At 39.2% G+C, this 18,971-nt stretch overlaps 2 protein-coding genes across 11 annotated transcripts in view; one reads left to right on the top strand and one right to left on the bottom strand.

The window, feature by feature from the left end:
- LOC6568474 (tropomodulin) overlaps nucleotides 1-18,971 on the bottom strand; it is a 48,549-nt gene that overhangs the window by 18,117 nt on the left and 11,461 nt on the right. The window contains exon 1 of one of the 9 annotated variants that reach the window (XM_032740773.2): nucleotides 14,078-14,379. The exons of the other annotated variants lie outside the window; for them this stretch is intronic. Within the exon in view, the coding sequence (XP_032596664.1) occupies nucleotides 14,078-14,191 (114 nt within the window). The 5' untranslated portion in view covers nucleotides 14,192-14,379. Of the gene's footprint in view, nucleotides 1-14,077; nucleotides 14,380-18,971 lie in introns of those variants that run through there. 9 annotated transcript variants of the gene reach the window in all.
- On the top strand, nucleotides 2,268-6,565 carry LOC116805865. 2 transcript variants are annotated; one of them, XM_032740785.2, is made up of 2 exons: nucleotides 2,268-2,670; nucleotides 5,432-6,565. In XM_032740785.2, exon 2 carries the CDS (start codon nucleotides 5,869-5,871, stop codon nucleotides 6,013-6,015), a length of 147 nt encoding a protein of 48 aa, XP_032596676.1. In that variant the 5' UTR covers nucleotides 2,268-2,670; nucleotides 5,432-5,868; the 3' UTR covers nucleotides 6,016-6,565. The 2 variants fall into 2 exon arrangements, with proteins under 2 accessions (XP_032596676.1, XP_032596677.1); XM_032740786.2 differs by having other exon boundaries at nucleotides 2,656-2,670; nucleotides 5,405-6,565.

The raw sequence follows: 18,971 nt of genomic DNA, 5'->3' as shown, positions 1-18,971 counted from the left end.
TCATTTCACTTGTGTCGAAAAGATAAATGTGAAGCGCTTAAAAAAGCAATTACCGCATAAATTGCGCTCGTCGCTGCTGCTGCCACTGCTGTTGCTGCTGCTGTTGCTGCTGCTGCTGCTACCGCTACTGCTGCTGCTGTTGTTGCCACAACTACAAATAGGCGTATTCGGTGCCAGGCGCAGAGGCGCATAAAACTTGCTACAAACAACACTCAAACTCTTGACACAAACAAACAAACAAACAGCAAAAGCGAAACGCTTTTTTAGATGCGAGCACATCCTGCCCATAAGAAATTTCAGCAGAAAAAAAAAACAAATGCGCAAAGTACGCGAAAACATGCAAAAATGCACTGAAAATCCCCTCACAACTCACCCTCTCCACCTCTCGCCCCGCCCTTATATAGTCCTTTCGTGTCGGCCTAATTGTAAAATCAATATAGTGTGATCTGAGAATCGTGTAAATCAAGTTAAAAATTGCAGCAATCAAAGCACCTGAAGCACAGCAATAAAAACCCATTAAAAAGCACGCCAAGCTGGCCGCAAGGATGTGCCAGGATGAGGATGTGTATGCCAATTGGTGAGCCGGGTGCCGGGTGCCAGGTGCCAGGTGCGCATCTCTCGAATTGGATTTGAACAAATTCCAGCAAGGAGACACATCGATTTCTCATTAGGCTCCAGCCGAGCCAACTGATGATATTTTATGTCGCCTGAAATCACTTAAATAAAAATTTAATTGACTCGGCGACGGCTGGCAGCACGTAAAACTCGACAGTCGACAGTCGACAGCAAACGGAGCGCACAACACGAAACGGAAGCGCAGGACGACGAGGACGCAGACGTCTGGACGCAGCTAGGAGCAACAAACGTCAGCTGTCGGCTTCATTCTGCCTGCTCCTTGGCTCCTTGGCACCCTGCTCTTTGGCTGCCTGCTGCCAGCCTACTGCCAATTTGCTGCTGTGTGTGCGGAGCGGAAATTTCTTCAACTTCCTGATTTAAATAATAACAAACTGTGCTGATGTCTGGCCTACTCCCACACTGCCCCCCCTCTAGTTGCCTGCCACTTGGCTTGTGTCGCACCAACTGACGACAGCAACAATAACAACAACTTTCAACTACACAACAGCGTTGAGCGCGTGTCGTGTCTGCTTTGTGGACGCAACAAAACACAAGATTTCTTGTTGCACAGCTCTCAACACAGCATTTAAGGTGGTGGCAAGCTAGTCCAATTATATAAAGCTAATGTTGTTATTGATATTGTATAAATTCAATATATACCTTAACAAATACTTAAACATATTTGTAGAAAATTCAGATATAAATTTCTGATTTATAATTTATAATTCTGCTAAAATAACGTAATCAATAAAGGAATCTGAGGGAATCTGCTAATATTGTAACAGTTGAGAGAAATCTTTAAGTCCAAAGAATACTCGTATATAATATTATAAACCCTTAAATGAATAAGTTGAGAAGGGGTCGCAATGCATGAAGCCACCCATAAACTATATCTTAAAAAATATCTTAACTCAAAAGTAAATCTTGCTTAAATAAATTAAGCAAGTTTTCTGGTCGTGTTTTTCAAGTTGTTGAAGTAAGCGATATGCAACCATCTCTGCCACTTACAAATGCCTCCAAGTCGATTACCGTCATCAGGCGCCTTGTTGCCCCATGCGTCAAGCCATAAGCGACATTTATTTTTCTTCTTATTTTGTTGTTGGTGTTGTGTTAGTTATTGGTTGGCTGGAAGGGAGTGGGAGCTGAGCGGACAGCACCGATTGTGGCTTAGCTGAGCGTCAATATTTTGCGGATGGCTGGCCAATTTTAAATATTTGCATTATGATGTGACAAGCGAAACACGGCCACAGGCTGCTGCTGTTGTTGCTGTTGTTATTGCTTAAGTTGTTGTTGTATTGGGTTTGCTTGTGTATTGTTGTCAGCTTAAGCGTGAAGCGACAGTAGCAACAACAACAACAACTACAACAACAACGTTCCACCCTGCACTCCACGGGCACAACACATTTCCGCATGCAAGCGCCATTTGGCAGACACACCCACGCACACCCACACACATGCGAGCAACAAATTTTGAAAAGCCGACAATCGGCGTCGCAGTCGACGCAGCCGACGCAGCCGACGCAGTGCAACGCCGAATAATCGACGAGGACGAGGACGAGGACGAATGCGCAGCCGAAGCGGCAACAGCGGCAAAAGCGGCAACAGGACTGGACTATAAGACCGGAGTTTAGTCAACGCACGAGCTGAGTCGCGCCACCAACGTCGAATCGGACGGACGCAACATTGAGAATATTACGCATTGTGAATATTACGTATACGCCACAAGTGCCGCAAACTTTTGCCGCCAGTTGAAACAAGCGCAAAGAGTTGTTCTTGTTGTTGGTTTTTATTTTGTTTGTTGGACTTGTCGCGCTCGCCCGCTCGTTAGTGAAATTCCAGGCATTTTTACGGTTCCGGCCAAACGGGCGGATAATTTGGCCCAACAGATAACATTCGAGAAGCTGCCTAAAGCTGGCCATAAAAGTGCGTGCTACCAAAATATATATGTTATATATTTATACATATATATTTAACCCGGCTACAGCAGCAATCTGAAAAACTCGTCAGCCAACTGGCCAACAGTTGCCGGTGGCCATGTGGCATCCACGTACAACGGTGCGTATGAATGGAACTGAGCGCCATGAATGAATGAATGAAAGCGAATTGAGTCAAAGTTGTAATGAGTTCAAGTTGACTTTGGTTGGGCTGAGGTTTGGGGTTTTTGGATTGGATTCCGGCCAGAGATTTATGCCTTATGCCGCGAGTTGTGGCTTTAATTATATATGCATATATGTGTTCGTTAGATATCCCCTCCACCCCTCCATACGTTGTCGGCGCTGTTTGTTTTAGCCGCAGCGGACATTAAGAAAACAAAGCACGCACCGAAACACTTGGAGAAGTCTAAAAAAATATATGAATAGGATAGAGAGAAAACAACTCACAAAAAAGTGGGATACATCAAATTTGTTAGCCAAATGCTGCAGGATATATTAAGTGCTTCATTGACTTTTGTGTGGAGCCAAGTTGAAATTGAACTTTCATTTGCATTTGTGCCACAGCCAAAATTGATGGCCAAAAACTTTTGCTGACAAGTGCCCCAACCTCTTTCATACCTATCTGCAAACCGCTGGGCAATTTATTAAGTTCTGGCCGCTGCAAATTGTTAATAGATTGCCATGCTAAGCACAACTTTTTTGTCTGTGGCAGTTGCCAATCGCTCACATTTGAGGCGTCTCAGCTGCGTGTTATTTCACATTTGACCCTTTTACACACACATGTGTGGGAGTGTGTGTGCGAGTGTATGTGTGTGTCTGGGTATGTATTAGTTTATTATTGCTGTCAAAGCCTGGGCTTTGACGTCTAATTTATGAATGTTTTCAGCTGCCGAGACACGAGTCATGCTGTTCTTATGACACGCTCTATTTCCGCTTGAGCCATTATTTGTTTTTCTCGGGTTTGTTTCTTTTCTATTTTTTTGGCTATTCTTTTTTTCTGGCTTATGGTTACTTATTTAAATACTGTGTTGCGTTCTTAGGCATAATTTGCACGCTTTGTGCCCTCGAGCGCTTTGCCACTGCAACTTTTGGGCTTAGGGCCAAGAAATTCTTCAGCCTTGTAAGAAACGTTGTCGAAAACTTTTTTAATGAGTTTCAAAATGTTGAGTGCGCTTTTGCCTCAATATGGCCAAGTCTTGCACGATTATGTGTTAAAAAGTCAAGCGGCGTTTTTTTTATTTTTATCAAACAAAACGAAAACAAAACCCTTCCGCTTTATCCCGCGGCCATTTTAATTTGACGCGAGCAACTGCAGAGTGCGTGATAAGCGTTTAATTGAAAGCTGTGCAGTGGAGCGCCTGATTGAATTTCTATACAAAAATAGGCAGCCAGCTAGAGATTCGTCTAGTGGTTCAGTGGGTGGTCTGGTGGTCGGTTTGGTGGGTGGTTTGCTCGTTACCACAGCTACACTGCAGTTAGTTGACACCCGGAGTGGTGGGGCCTGGCTCGAGTGTCCTTTGCTTGTTCGTCACTTTAGGGTATACGCTCAAATAAATTTCAATACAGCCGTTGAATGTTTTTTAATATGAATGCAGTGCAGCGCTTTGAGTGCTTGCCGCTTAACCTCGCTATTCCCTCATCGCCCCTACAAAATAATCCATGCATATTAAAGTAAGAGCACTTTACATTTGTATTTATCACTTACTTAACATGTGCAATAATTAAAGTTTAAAAGCGCACGAAAACATTTCGTTATCTGATAAACTTAACATACGCACATAATCAGTTCCAACTAAATTTTTTGACAAAGGCGACAATTGATCAAAATCACGCATGCTAAACATTAATTATAATTTAATAAAATAATAGGAATTCGAGCGCTCATTGAAACTGTCATACAAATTAATTGGAACACGAAAATTATCCAATTTTCATTTTGTATTCATCAATTTAGATACTTAAATTACTTTGCGTGGGCAAACTATTTGTTTTTATTTGTTTTATTTGTAACAGAAAAAATGATTTCATTTAACAATCCCTCTACAGATTATGCTGCTCTATTAAATAATTTAATTATATTATATTATGATACAGATATAAAGACAGCCATCAGTACAGATTTATGTAACGTACATTTTTCCAGATGTCCCTTATTGTACACAGACTTTTGTAGTTTTTCATTTGAAAATTGTTCAATTAATGTATCACGTGAATATGTTGAAAAGTAAATAATTGCGGACGAGTTGAAAGCAGTTTTTTGTTGGCCGTTGTTATAATACAGCAACTTTCATTGCAAAAAATGTTTTAAATTTTTTCTGGTATGTGGAATAAATTCCATTATATTTTTCTCATTCGCACTGATGCATGCTGTGCATGTTTCCTTTGTTACTCTTTGCTTGCGCCCTTTTTTCTTTTTTTTCTTCTTTATTATTTTGAGAGCTGATGAAACTTTTGCTGGCAACATCACAGAACATATTGGGCAACATGCAGCCGCACATATGCGACGAATTTAAATGCGACATAAGTTGCCAACATGAAACGCAATTATGCAGCATGTGTACGTGTGTGTGTGTGTGTGTTGCAGTTGCATGTCGACAATCTTTGCCTTATGCTGACGAATTTTTTTCGCAGCTGTCTTATAGTTGTTCGCCGACCTGCACCATATATGTAAATCCCCAACACAGCAAACTCTGACAGTTAACGCGGCCAGGGAGATGGGGAGTTTTCATCTGTGTTCATGTTTTATTTAGATATCTTCAACGATTTTGTGTGTCACAGCGTGCTCAGACATTTAAAATGCCGTTTTTAGAGTGTGTGTGCAATTGTATGACTCACATAGTAACTAATATTTTCAGTTTGCTTCTTCCAAACTTGTCATGCAGCTGCTGCCCTGGGCTGCACACAGGCTAAATGCACGGCAATGAGGCAATGAGTGAGGACCACGTCGCAGGACCACAACCACAAAGCCAACCAGAAGCCAAGCAGGCAACCAAGAGCAGTCAACATCCAACAACTGGGCAGAAATGCAATCTGATGTGTTCGCATCTTGGCTGAGTGCCACGTAAACTCTCCACGCACACAAACACACACATACACACACATACATACACACATACACACATAGACGAGCACACACAGCTAACACAGAGTCACGTAAGCAGATTGGCAAGAGTCGCAGGATCACTGAGGACACAAGAGCAGGAGCATCGAGGAGGAGTGCAGAGAGAGAGAGAGAGAGAGAGAGAGAGCGAGAGAGAGAGAGAGCAAGAGAGAGAGAGAGAGAGGGAGCTTTAACCACAGCGAGTGCTTAGCGCCCGTCATGTTGCGAGATATATTTCTATATTTAGTTCTAATCGTTTTATTTTGCTTTATTTTCATGGCGCAGTTAATCGTCAACGTTTACGCATTCCAGCGCCAACCAACGCCTGCCCAAAGGGCCGAACGCAATGAAATTATATTTGTCTAGGAGTCCCGTTGTTATGGTATGCGCCTCCACTCCCTGGAGGCATAAGTCAAGTATTTGCTGGCTTGCCATTTAATGAGCGCCTTAAAGTCGAAATCAAAGAAAACTGGTTCGCTGTCAGGGTTCTGTTCAAAATCTCGCTAAGAACTGATAAACTGGGTTGCGCACTAATTAGTTACGGTCGTAGTCTAGGGAATGGTATCATGAATGCACAATGAAACTTTGCGGCACAATAAGTCGCAAACTGAAAGAGCAGCAGCAGTGTTAAGCACGGGAACGTGAACCCGACGCACATGCACACAAAGATGATGCAACAAAGTGTTGCAGCATCGTTGCATTTCAGATAAATTACTTACTGCTCGCCATGCTCGCAAATCTTGTAATTACTTATTTTAGCGTACGCTTTAAAAAAGATGAAGAAATCGTTGCCTACTTTTCTGCGTGCAGAAAAAATGAGCCAACACAAATGCATTCGAGTGTGGCAAATGGATTTAGTTTGTATTGATTTCGAGGGCACACACACACCCCCAATTTTATTTTTCTTGTTTTTTGTGAGTACTTATACTTTTTTTTGGTTGTGTTTTATGCTTTTTGTTTTCGGGCATGCCGCACAGTTTATTGTTTTTGTTTTCTTTTGGCCTCCTGAGCTGATTCAGCTAGCAGTTGCAGATTGCGGGCTGCGGGTTGGAATCGGTCATTGGAGCTGCTTGGACCGCCTTGAGCACTTGAGCGCCATATACACACTTGACCCTATTCCGTTAAGAGACTTTACAATAGGCTTGCCCACTGGGCGAAAGCAAGTGCCTTGGCTGGGCAAATATTTAAATTGACGTGGCCATGGATGCCCAAGTGTTGGGGTCTGAGGCCTTTTACACTATTTCGGAAACTTCAAAGTGTGGCACAATTTTTGTTAGATTTTATAGCCTGGCTATGTTTATTAAGTGCGTGTGTGTATTTGTGTATGCCTCTCACACAAAATGGTTATTCTGGTTTCATTTGCTTCACAAGCTTAAATACATTTTGTGGACTTGGCTTATAGTTTTGTAAAAGTTTTCAATTAAATTTAATTGCATTTTCAAAATGTTGCATTCCTGGCATTCAACTTGGAGCTGAACTTAAGTTAAGTGTGAGCACAAAAAGATTTTCATATAATTTACATAGTTGGAGAGATCTAGAGTTCTGCACTTGGCAAACTACGTATTCATATCGTAAGAACATTTCAAATGCTATTATCGAATAATCAAAAACCGTATTAATCGAGCTACCAAACATGAAGTAAATGTAAACTTCTTATTGAATTGTATTCAATTAATTATAAACACATACATTCGAACAATAATAGTTTTAGCTATCATATACAAAATATATATATACATATATATATAGTACTTATAAATGAAATAAAGTTAATGCTAGGCGGTCTGATCATCTAAATAAGGTTTTATGAAAGGACATGTGACGAAATTTATTGTACTTGTAGTTAGATCTGAACAATGAAAATTAAATTATTCAAACGAAAAGCGAAACAATATCGAAATACACATAAATCAAATAAATGTTGAACAATTCCAAAAAATACAAAAAATATACAAAACTCTGATCTTTTATTACTATTGTTGTGCGGGTTAAAGTATTTTCTAGGTAAACAACAAGTAATTATTCATAAATTTACCAAATCTTATAATGCATTTTCGGTTTTTAATTAAAACTGAAATCAAATATTTTCTCTTTTATTTAGAGTGAAGGCATATTGTTGCCATTGCCAGTAGCAAGGTATTTTTTCAAAAAATCAACTTTGAATTCAATTTGATTTATTGCTTAAAATGTCATAAATGGGGTCAACATATTGTGACTTGCATTCATATAAATGTCAAAATATTATATAAACAAAATATTTTGAGGTGAAACTACTGCAACAAACTATTTTAAAATGTTCAAAAAATAAGAACAATTTTTACTTATTGACTTTGTGCACACTTTTTGAACACTTTTCAGTTGTTATGAAACTAAAAATAAATAAATGCACTGCAGCAGCTTAAGGAAAGCTGAAAAGCTTCGGTGAAAACGGTAAGGAACATAAGTATAAATTTTATATTAATTTCTTTTTATTGCCATGCCATGCCATGCTACTCATTTTTATGTCACTTTAAAAGGCTTTCCGCTTAAGCGTCAATGACCTCGATAAAAGAAAAGACTCGATGCAGTCCTTTATTATTTCTCGATAATTCCATAAATACCAGCAGCTCGGCATATGCGACCTATTAAAGTGTTGAATGCTCACCAAGGTCTTTTTACCACAAGAATAAATTGTGCACCATCAGCAGCAGCAGTAGAGTAAATTTTCCATTTAGCAGCTGTGGGACAAGCCATCTTAAATTTGGCACAACAAGCGCGATTCTCACGGTCCGACGCCTTTGTGTCAGACTCAGAGCTGTTGTAGGCACCCTGGTCTGCGCTAACAGTCACCCGCTGTGGTAACTTTTTTGGCGTTGTTCCAAATGCAGAAAAAAAACAACTGTGCAACAAGCCAACTGTCCTCAGCAGAAATCTGTATTCGCAACCCCCTCGCTCTCGCTCGACGGTTGCAACTTTGCGGTTTGCTTTGTTCTTTTATTTTTTTATTGTACACGAAGCTGTCGGAGCCTTAAATGTTCAGCGACATGGCCAACAATCATAACAATGCGAACAACAAAAAATAGCAGGTAATGGCGCCAAATGGACTCTGTTGCTTTATTGTTCTTGCGCATTTTGTTTTTATTGCATTTAAATGAACTGGCAAGGCACGGCCGGAAAAGATCGCATCGATTCCGCATCTCAGTCAAATTTGGTCAAGCTGTGAATTCCGGCAAATATGTACATTGTTGTTGTGTATGTGGGTGGGTGGTGTTTGGCTGTGAGTGTGCGGTTCAAATTTAATTGAAAATCGCTTAAATTGCCTGACAGGCAATTTCTCACTGTCGCAGCAGCTGTTAAAGAGTAAAAACCAGAAACTAATTATCAATACACACACACATACATTTACACACATATACTCATTCATAGTTGTATCTAATATTTATTTGTGCTTTTTGATTTTGTGACATTTTTCACTTTGATCTGTGACAGGGCAAGTTCTCTGCCAAAGTCACGTCCTCGTTATTTTGCGCACAATTGAAACCAAAAATCATAACTAATTAGACATACATTTATTTAGTTATATATATACATTTATTTTTATATATATATATATTCATATATAGGTGGATAGAGAAAGAGCAAGTGCTGTGCAACAAGAAACGACTAATGGGCATCACACAGCTGATGAAAATGTGACAAAACAATTTGGCAGCTTGGACAGTCTCGTACTGCCGCTTTAGATTCAGAATCTTTTGATTTAATGCACGATCCTAATGCTGACAACAACTAGAAGAAGAACCGTAGCGAACAATAGTGTTGTTGGCTTTTGAAGATGCAACAAATATTTGAAGCAACCAATAAACCGTCAGCCCGCTAGACACATATACGAAAGTCATGCTAACCAATTTGTTGTTTATTTTCTATTGCAGGAGCACATTGGATTTCGTGCTCTGTGGCGCGATGTCTTAAGAGAAAGCGATACGTTCCAGAGCGCGGCCAGCTAGTCAGATGGTCACGAATATTGTTACACAAACGCATACAGCCACAACTACCCATACAAATGTCGGGCCGGGCCACACGGCGTATGCGCAATTTGCTTTGGCTCGTTGCCAACGCGCTATACTTGGAGATCAACGGAAAAAATTGCTGATTTTTTGCCAGAAATTATTTATAACTACTTGTTCATACACAACACAGCACACACACCAGCGCACACACACACATATACATACACACAGAGACACACACGTGTATTTGTGGTTGTGAGTTTTATTTTCGATCTATTTGCTCTTTCTGATGGCTGTTAACTTGACAAGTAAGAACAAAAATACTCCCTGCGCGAATATTTACAACAAAGAGCAAATCTTGTTGGAGCACATATAGAAAATCTACAGCATACAGCATATTGATTATGAAATTCGAAGGAAAAATACAACAATTACTTACTAGTGAATGAGTTGAGGGCGGTATTTGGTCAATGAGTCAAAGCAGAGTGTGTGTATCTATCAATGAGCGTTGCTTACCTGTAAAAGAGAAAAAAAAACAAAAAGATAGAGAGCGATGTTAAAATATTATTTGATATTTTGACATATATATATATATATATATATATATATATATATATATATATATACAAATTGTGTTCATATATAGCGTATGCAAAAATGTATCTAAATAAATATATAATAGAAACTAGCAGTATATGTAAATGATTTGATTTATTGATAAATATTGTCAATGGAGCCATCGAATTTTGAAGATGAACATTCCCCTTACTTAACACTTTGTTAAAGTCATATTGAGATCCGATCTGAGTGGAATTTTGGCTTATATTAAATTAGTTCATGACAGTGAGTATTTAATTTGGTTGAACTAATCCGATCAAGACTGTACGAAATTATTTATTATTGTTATTTTTATTTGCTTAAAGCTTTTAATATTTTGCGTTTCTACACTGAGAAAAAACAGCTTTATAAATTTAGAATAGCTTTTGAATTTAAATTGAGAATACAATAATGAATAGGATGAAATTTCCAATATTCTATATGTGTTGAGTATTATAATTCAAGACTTTAATTTCCAAAAATTCTTAAATTCAGTATGTTAATTTTTTTCTTCAGTGTGGTAAAAGCACTTGTAAAAAGTTCATAATATTTTTACTCAGAAATGCCTTGAAAACATTTTATATTAAAAATAGTTTTACAGCAAAAAAAAGAATCGTTCTTAAACAAAAAATTCGTTGAAAATAAAAATAGAAAAATAGATGCAAATTGTTCCACAGCCGGGAAAAGTTGTTAAGAATTAAAAACAATTCTTAAAGGTTTTGTAGTATATGCGAAATGTTAAAGTAATTATGCGGATTTGTGTTGCCAAATCTTTGAGAAAAATCTTGAATATGGCCTAATTAACTGATTGTTTGCATCAATGCCGCAATTCGCCTCAGCTGGCACCCAATTCGGCTGCAAAGGCCAAAAAGCTTAAAATCAATTAGCCTCTTGCTGAACCCCAAACTCCTCAGCCTGTCCCCTTATTCCCCCCTATTCCCACTGAGCGGCCTTTTGTAACTTAATTGTGCAAAATGAGTGGAGATGTTCTGCCCAACTCTTGAACCACTTGAGGGCAGCGAGCATTTTATGCGAGTCAGCCAAATAAAACAAATGTTGAGGTTTTAACTTTTTCGCTGGCCTTGGCATGTGGCATGTGAAAAATACAATGCCTAATTAATGTACCTATACATGAGTGTGTGTGCGTGTGCTTGTGTGTGTGTGTGAGTGTGATTGTGGATAGAGCGAGGTGGTGTGTTGCTCCTGGAAACAAAATAAAAGGAGCAGACGAGTCAGTTTTAATTAAAAGATAAAATTGCTTGGCCACAGTAGCAGATTCAAATAGAGACAGGAAAAGACAGAGAGAAAGAGAGAGAGACAGAGAGAGAGAAAGAGAGAGTGTTTGTGTGTGTGTGTAATAGTAAGAGACAGAGAGGCAGCCATAGAAATAACGAGTCTCAAAGCGCATGAAATAATAAAACTCGCAATGAAATTAACAAAAAATAAAAGCAGCTAAAAAGTTAGAATTTAAGCTAAAGTAGTACTCGTAGAACATAACAGCAAAAAATGAAATGGAGATTGAAAAAAAAATAGGAAGAAGTGACGAAAAAAAATTGAGAGCGGAACGGGAAATGAGGCGCCGGAGCGGAAACTCTGCACTGCGATAGCCTTTGTAGCCGCCTTGATTGCTGCTTCTACGAAATAAAATTCAACGCGAAAACTGAACCACCTGCCACACGTAGGGCGCCATGAGCGTCAACGTTACTGGGCGCCATGAGCGTCAACGTTACTGGCTTCATTTGCAGGCAGCGCCAAAATGCCGCCGGGCAAAGGCAAACGTCGGGTTAACAAGTGAGTCCCGGCAGCAACAATAAAAGCCAGTAATGATACACATGGCAAAGCGGCTGGGACAAGGACAAGAGCGGGGGCTGGCCAGGTATTGCCAACTGGCAGATGTAACTTTTATACATATGTATATCTGCATGTATGTATGTCTGTATGTATGTATGTCTGTATGTGTGTGTGTCTGTTTGTGTGATACTGTTGGTGCCTGAGCGTAAGGCACGCCACTGTGTGTTGGTATATTAAGTGAAATGAAATCCTGTTAAAAGAAACAATGGAGCTATTAAAAAATATGTACGGGCTTTCGAGTGAATATGTGAGCATGAGTATAAACTTTTAAGTGTGAATTTAAGCACATATGTGTGCATACATATACTATATGTGTGTTGATATATATCTGTTGGTTAACCTCATAATATCGTTTAATAAATACTTTACAACTTGATTGATTACCGGTGCTCTCGCCTGCGACAGGTGAGTTTGGCTTAAGGATACTTAAGTAGCTATTGCTGTAGCTACGGCTACTGTTACTGCTCCCGCTGCTGCTGCTCCTGCTCCTGCTCCCGCTGCTGCTGCTCCTGCTGCTCCTACTGCTCCGGCTGCTGTTAGTCAACGTAATTTATGCGCCCAGAAAGCAACACAGCGTGGAGCAGCTACCACAGATTGCGTCCCATGTGGCTGAATATAATCAATGTGGTGCCCGCCCATTGTGCGCTTATGTTTATCCTTTGGCTCCAGCTACAGCAACAGCTACAGCTACAGCCACTGCCACATCTTCAGCTGGAGCAGCGAGCATTCCACCTTAGCTAAGAGTGGAAACTCACTGACCTGGAAACTTTTTAACGCCATTTCTGGCTTTGGCTCTGGCCAAGTTGTAGCTGAGAGTGCTTTAAGAGCGTCAGTTTTTTAAGGACACAAAACCCTTTTGTGCTTGTATGAATGGATGTGCATTACATTAGGGATATATCCTCCGGCTACATTTCACATAGTTCGCTCTGAGACTGTGCCACATCAATTGATTAATGTCTACCGCAAGCTATTTATTTTTAGCCACATTAAAAGTTAATCAAGTGCTAAGCGCATCCAAATGCTTCGGTTAATTAGCACCAGTCTTCGAAAGTATCTTGCCTGAGTAATCAAGCATCTTTGCGCATGTATATATATATATATATATATAGATATATATATGTATATACATATAAGTATGTATAAGTATGCTTATATTCATTGGATATTTTCCCAAAGTATTTGTATACATAATATATATATATATATATATATATATATATATATATATTTTATTTTGGCAAAAACGAAAGATCGAAGAAGAATTCTACGCTATTCGCCTTTGTTTGTTTGGCCCCCAAAAGTATATCGAAGACGTCGCTTTCGACATCTTTGTCCGTCATCCATTTGGCAACTTTCAATCTGTCGCATTTGTCAGCTTCAAATATTGAGTGAAGTGGGCGTACGCTGGTCATGCGACTGCCTTTCATTACTTGACGCATCTAAATAGCCCCATACAGTCGCACAGATACACTCATGTCCATACACCACATACATAGTACACACATTTACGAGGGCGGACTAATAAATCTGTCAATTTTTTTCATTGTTCACGATTTATGAACAATTTATATGATTATTTAAGTCAATGCTCTACTATTAAGTATTTATAATTTGTCCAAGATTATATATACATCCATCGATAGTGTGAATGACTCACTTTCCTGTTTCTCACATCAATCAAAGGCATTTGCGTATTATCTAAAATTGAGCCGGTTTGCTTATTCCCAATTGTGGCCTTGGCCAGAAAAACTCACAGAAAAGACACAGAAAACCTTAAGTCGACAAAGATGCTCGAATTCATGCAGGAATTATGGTTGATTGAAGAGCTTTAGGCTCAGAATGGGGCTCGGTTCATATTAAAAGGGAAGAATCTAATATATATGCAAAACACTGATGAATTCCCATTCTCATTAAGACTGTTTGCAACTTGAATATTTGTAAGACACTTTCATAGGCACTTAATAAGCCACCCTCGCATTTGCAATGCTCCTCACCTTGGTGGAGCGCGTTTTGCGCCATTGCGAAGTTTTCTTGGTTGTTGTTGTCGTTTCTTCTTCCTCAGTGACGTCATTGTCGATGGGGCTGTTGTCATTGGCAGTGTCTGCCATATTGTAGAGTGTTTATGTTTGTGTTTTAATCCTGAGAGGTGACAAGTGTTATCCTTATCCTTATCCCTAACCTTGGAGTATGCGTTTTGTTTGTTTGCTTTTGTTAATTTGCGAGTTTATTTCATGGCTCTTAGGAATTTTCTATGGCACTCGAACGTGAAAAACTTTTTTAGCTTCTTCAATATTTGCTCTATTCACATGGACACTTTTTTCATTTCTTTTCCACTCATTTTCACTGGAAACACATTATGATTTTTATTGGATGCGATATATATTTATTTTTTTTTTGTACATATAAATATATATGTATATAAAAGAACATATACACATTAATATTTATAAAATATAACGCGCTCTTATTCGACTATAATTTATTATTGCAGCTGCCTTGAAGCGTATTTTTGGGCAACATTTTGTTTTGTTATTATATATTGTTTGCACAAAACGCATAACAATAATTAATTCAACAATTTTCGTAAAAAAAATTAGCTTGGCAATTCAATTTGAAATTTATGTGTGCAGAAAAAAAAATGATATTTATAGAAATCTAGAATAGCAAATGTATGATTAATTATCGAATGCGAGCTCTGGGCTATTAAAATAAAAATCATTATGAATAACAAAAACTTCAAAAAAACCACAAAACATAATTCGATGTCTTGAATAATCGCACGACCCATTGAAAATTGAATAAATATACACAGCAAGAGGACCTGTGGTCCGGACAATTTTATGGCCAACTTGTAGCCAAATCAAAGCTACTGACAGACAATTTAGACAACTTTGTGCTTTTTAAGAGCCGGACATTGTGGCTTCACATACACACACACACACACACACGCATATATATACGCCTATATTTACATGTGCAGTATTTTAAAGCGTTTTCTATTCGCAAAATTCCCATTTGCCGTTCGATTCGAAAGCTATTTACGCCCACCACAAAAAGCAAAAAGTTGCCAAATGAAAGACAACTGAGAAGTTGGCCCAATGAACTCAGTAAAGAGATTGAAATAAAAACTTTGTAACAATATAGTGCAATGCATATACATATGTATATGAGTGTGTGTGTGTGTGTGAGTTCTTTTTCAAATAAAATTGTAAAACTAGCTTTCAATGCAGTTTTTTTGAGAGTTTTTATTCAACGTCTGATTTCATTCGCATGTGTTATTGGTGTTGTTGGTGTTTTATTTTTGTTGTGCACGGTAATGATTTATGTGGTTTGTTTGTGTTGTTGTTTTATTTTTATTGTGGGTTTTCATTGTTGATGTATTTGATTGTTTTGTTGTTGTTGTTGCTGTTGCTGTTGAATTGCACTTTTTGTAGTTTTTTTTGTTTTTTTTTGTATGTTGCTCGTGTTTTGGGTGTATTTTGTTTTTGTGGGGTAATTTCAGATAACGCGTGGGTGTTTCTTTGCTGTTGTTTTTGTTTCTTGTATACCGATAGAGTAGAGTATATACAGTGTGGTATTGTGTGGTTTTATCGCCTTGATATGCATGCAAATTTCAAATGCTAAAAATTCAACTGGGCCACATCAGGCTGGCAGCCAGGCAGCAGTCAGCAGGCAGGCAGCAGACGCGCTCGCGCTCACAACGAACTGAGTTTGCTTGATTTTCGGCCGAGGCAGTCAGCCAAGCAAGCAGCCAACTAGCCCGAGGACTATCCAGGGTGGGGTTGCGGGGATTGTGCGGGAGGGGCGGGTCGGGGGCGGCTGGCGAGAGGCAGCCGCTAATAGAGCGGCGCACACAATCAACACTTAATGTTGCCGCGGGGACGGTGCCGCTGACTAACACAATTTGCTCATAATCTTAAAAACGAAATGCTTCACAGAGACCCACTCACACACGCATTCAAATGAGTGTGTCTTTCTCTCTCTTTCTGTGTGTGTGTGTGTGTGTGTGTGTGTGCGTGAGCGTGGCCACTTTAAATTATACACTTTTTGAAAATGTGTGCGCAAAAATATTTGCTGCTTTACATTTTGAGTTTCTTTTTATTTTATTATTATTATTATATTTTTTTCTGCTTTTCCTTTTTTCTTTTGCAGGCCGTCAACGCGACGTATGCGTAATGCGAACGTTTGTATTCAGCATGGGGCGAATGTCTTCAGCCGAGAGTAAGAGCGAAAAAAAATTGGCTTTCAGCGAACTTGCGAATGCGAAAACAGGTGAATATTTGTTGACCACTCTCGCTTGAAAAATTATAGCAAATTCCTTAAGTTTTCGGAATGTTTTTTTTTTTTTTTTTTGTGTTGGCCGCGCGCAAAACATGAAAAACAAATTTTGGATGGTTATTAAAAACCAAAAGAAAATAAAATAAAAGTGTGATTGTGATTTTATATGTCTAGTGGAAAAGACTCGCTTGCGTTATGTGCTGCGCGTGGCACTCAACTGAACTGAGCCGAAACGAACTGAACTGACGCTGGGATTTGGCTGTCGTTTACACCTTTCCAGCTCCTGGCCGGGGGTCGCCTCTAGCATGCATTTTGTTCTGGGTAAGGCGTCAGCTGCGCTCTTCTTCGCCTTTGTTTTACACAAAACCCACCTTTGTTGCGCACATAAGCGGCATAAGCGAAATTCTGCGAATATGCTTTGTTGCTGCTGCTGCTGCTGCTGCTGTTGATGCTTCTTTGTTGTAAGTAAATCACACGACGCCTGTCGTCGCCAACCTTGTTGCGTGAACAGTTTATTGCGTTGCGAGCTTTGGCTCTTGTCATTTGTCATACGGTCTAATTATAACGCAAATCATCTGCTCACCTATGTATAGATATATATATATATATATTTACCGTCGTAAACATCAGTTATTGCCTGAATTCTCAGGGGACCGTAAATCGTTGCCACCGCTTGTCATTCTAATTGCTAACAATTTGCGTTGCTTCTCTGAGCTTGGCCATTGGTCGGTGCTAATTGTTCCAATCGATTTCTCTGCTAAATCTACCACGGCCAACACACTGCACCCGCTGTGGTTGCGGATGTAATTCTTGCTATATGGCAATGCAGCATGTCAAACTGTCAGTCTAACAAATGCGAAAATCATTGCAACGAGTGCGCCTGATATTATATAAAATATATATATAAATATATTTGTATTTATATATACGTATTATATTAAACGTTTGTCGAATGGTAAAGCTGGCTGACATAAAAATAGTATATTTAAATCATATTTTGTAATTAAAAATGTATTTGCGAATTATGGTTTTGCTTATGGGCAGATATCTATTCACACAAACCTTAACAATAATAATGAATTTTATGTTAATTTTTCTGTACAATTGATTAAATGAATCTTGCTTTACTGACTTAGCTAATGACTGTTAAATTATTTATAACGAGTTGTTGATTTTTAATTAAATAAAATCTAAATTGCATTGACAAGGCTGCCTTCAACTGTCAGAATAGATCGGTCCCAGACCTAAGAGCTGCTGTCCCTTTAAGCCGTATAATTAATTGTTTACTTTTTGCTTACCAACTTTACACAAAAGTTTCATCTCAAGCCAGAGGGGCTAACAATGTTGACAACCCGCCCTGCATCCCGTCCCCGTCGCCTAACCTCTCCACCCCCTCCACGCCCGTCCATCCCTGTTTTCTAGCTGCCGCCGGCTGGTGCACAAACATAAACAACAACAAACGAATTGTAGGCCCAACGCCTGCTAAATATAACGCGTTGAAATTTGTTCCAAAAAAAGAAAGAAAATAAAATATTATTTATAGCCAAAGCAACAAAGCAACAAAGCAACAACAGACACAGCAGCTCATATACAAAATCGATGCGAGTTGAATTATATTTTCGATTTGAATATGAGGCAAATATACTTTTAGTAGCAACTGTTGCCTGTAAATTCGAATTTGGCGGATGCTGATGTAAGAAACACAGATGTAAAAAATATAACCAGGCTATGGCAATTAATAATGCTGCTGCTGCTGTGCACAATATATTTTGTATACCCTTTAAAGAAATATATATAATATAGATAACTAACTCTGCTGCACACAAATTTATGAGGCACATATAACACACACAATGCGCATCTTCAAGTCGATCACCTCAAAACACTCTGGCTTTTAAAAATTATTTTTTGGGGCCATCAGCAATTGGTACAGATCAATATGGCAATGTATTTGCGTCAGAAAATGCATCCAAAAAAGCAACGCTGTGAACAAAATATTGCCTGCGAGCATTAATATCGAGCACACTCATCGAACGAAGTTTTTTCCATTTGCTGGTGCATCCGGCCCGAGGGCAACGGCATCCATCCATCGGTGCTTGGGCTTTTCTCCCTTCCGCCCGCTGTGAGTTGGTGTAAAAATAGTTGTTTGTAAACAAAAGGAGGGGGGTTGAAAGTGCTTTGACCTCGTCTGTGCCGCTTGTGCATTGTGACTATATTATTTTATCTATTTTACCTGCGAACCGCACATCCCAATATATATACATACAAATACAAATATAAGAAAGCACCACACGGTTTGAGAACCATTGGAGGTGAGGTGAGTTTCGGTGCTCTGGGCAGGCTACAGCGCAACGCCCACGCGTCCATGTCAGAAATGATCATTGACATTGTCGCGTTGAAGGTGTTTTTCACGCTAACACACCATCACACACTCACACCTGATGCTCTCACAGGTGGCGGCTGCTAAGAGCACCTTAGCATTTTAAATTGCTCTTCCCAGCGTGCTAATTAGCTCTTTGACACACACACACACACAGAGACACAGACACACCTGCTGTTCCCCGTATGGAAAGTGAAAGAGTGGGAAAACTTTGCTGCTCTCGTTCGTTT

This window comes from Drosophila grimshawi, unplaced genomic scaffold (genome assembly GCF_018153295.1).
Source record: "Drosophila grimshawi isolate 15287-2541.00 unplaced genomic scaffold, ASM1815329v1 contig_311, whole genome shotgun sequence".
Lineage (NCBI taxonomy): Eukaryota > Metazoa > Arthropoda > Insecta > Diptera > Drosophilidae > Drosophila > Drosophila grimshawi.
This window is presented reverse-complemented; position numbering and strand designations above follow the sequence as displayed.

Excerpts from the sequence above, each read along its gene's own strand:
- LOC116805865 (XM_032740785.2), top strand. The coding sequence starts at position 5,869 with ATGTTGCGAGATATATTTCTATATTTAGTTCTAATCGTTTTATTTTGC.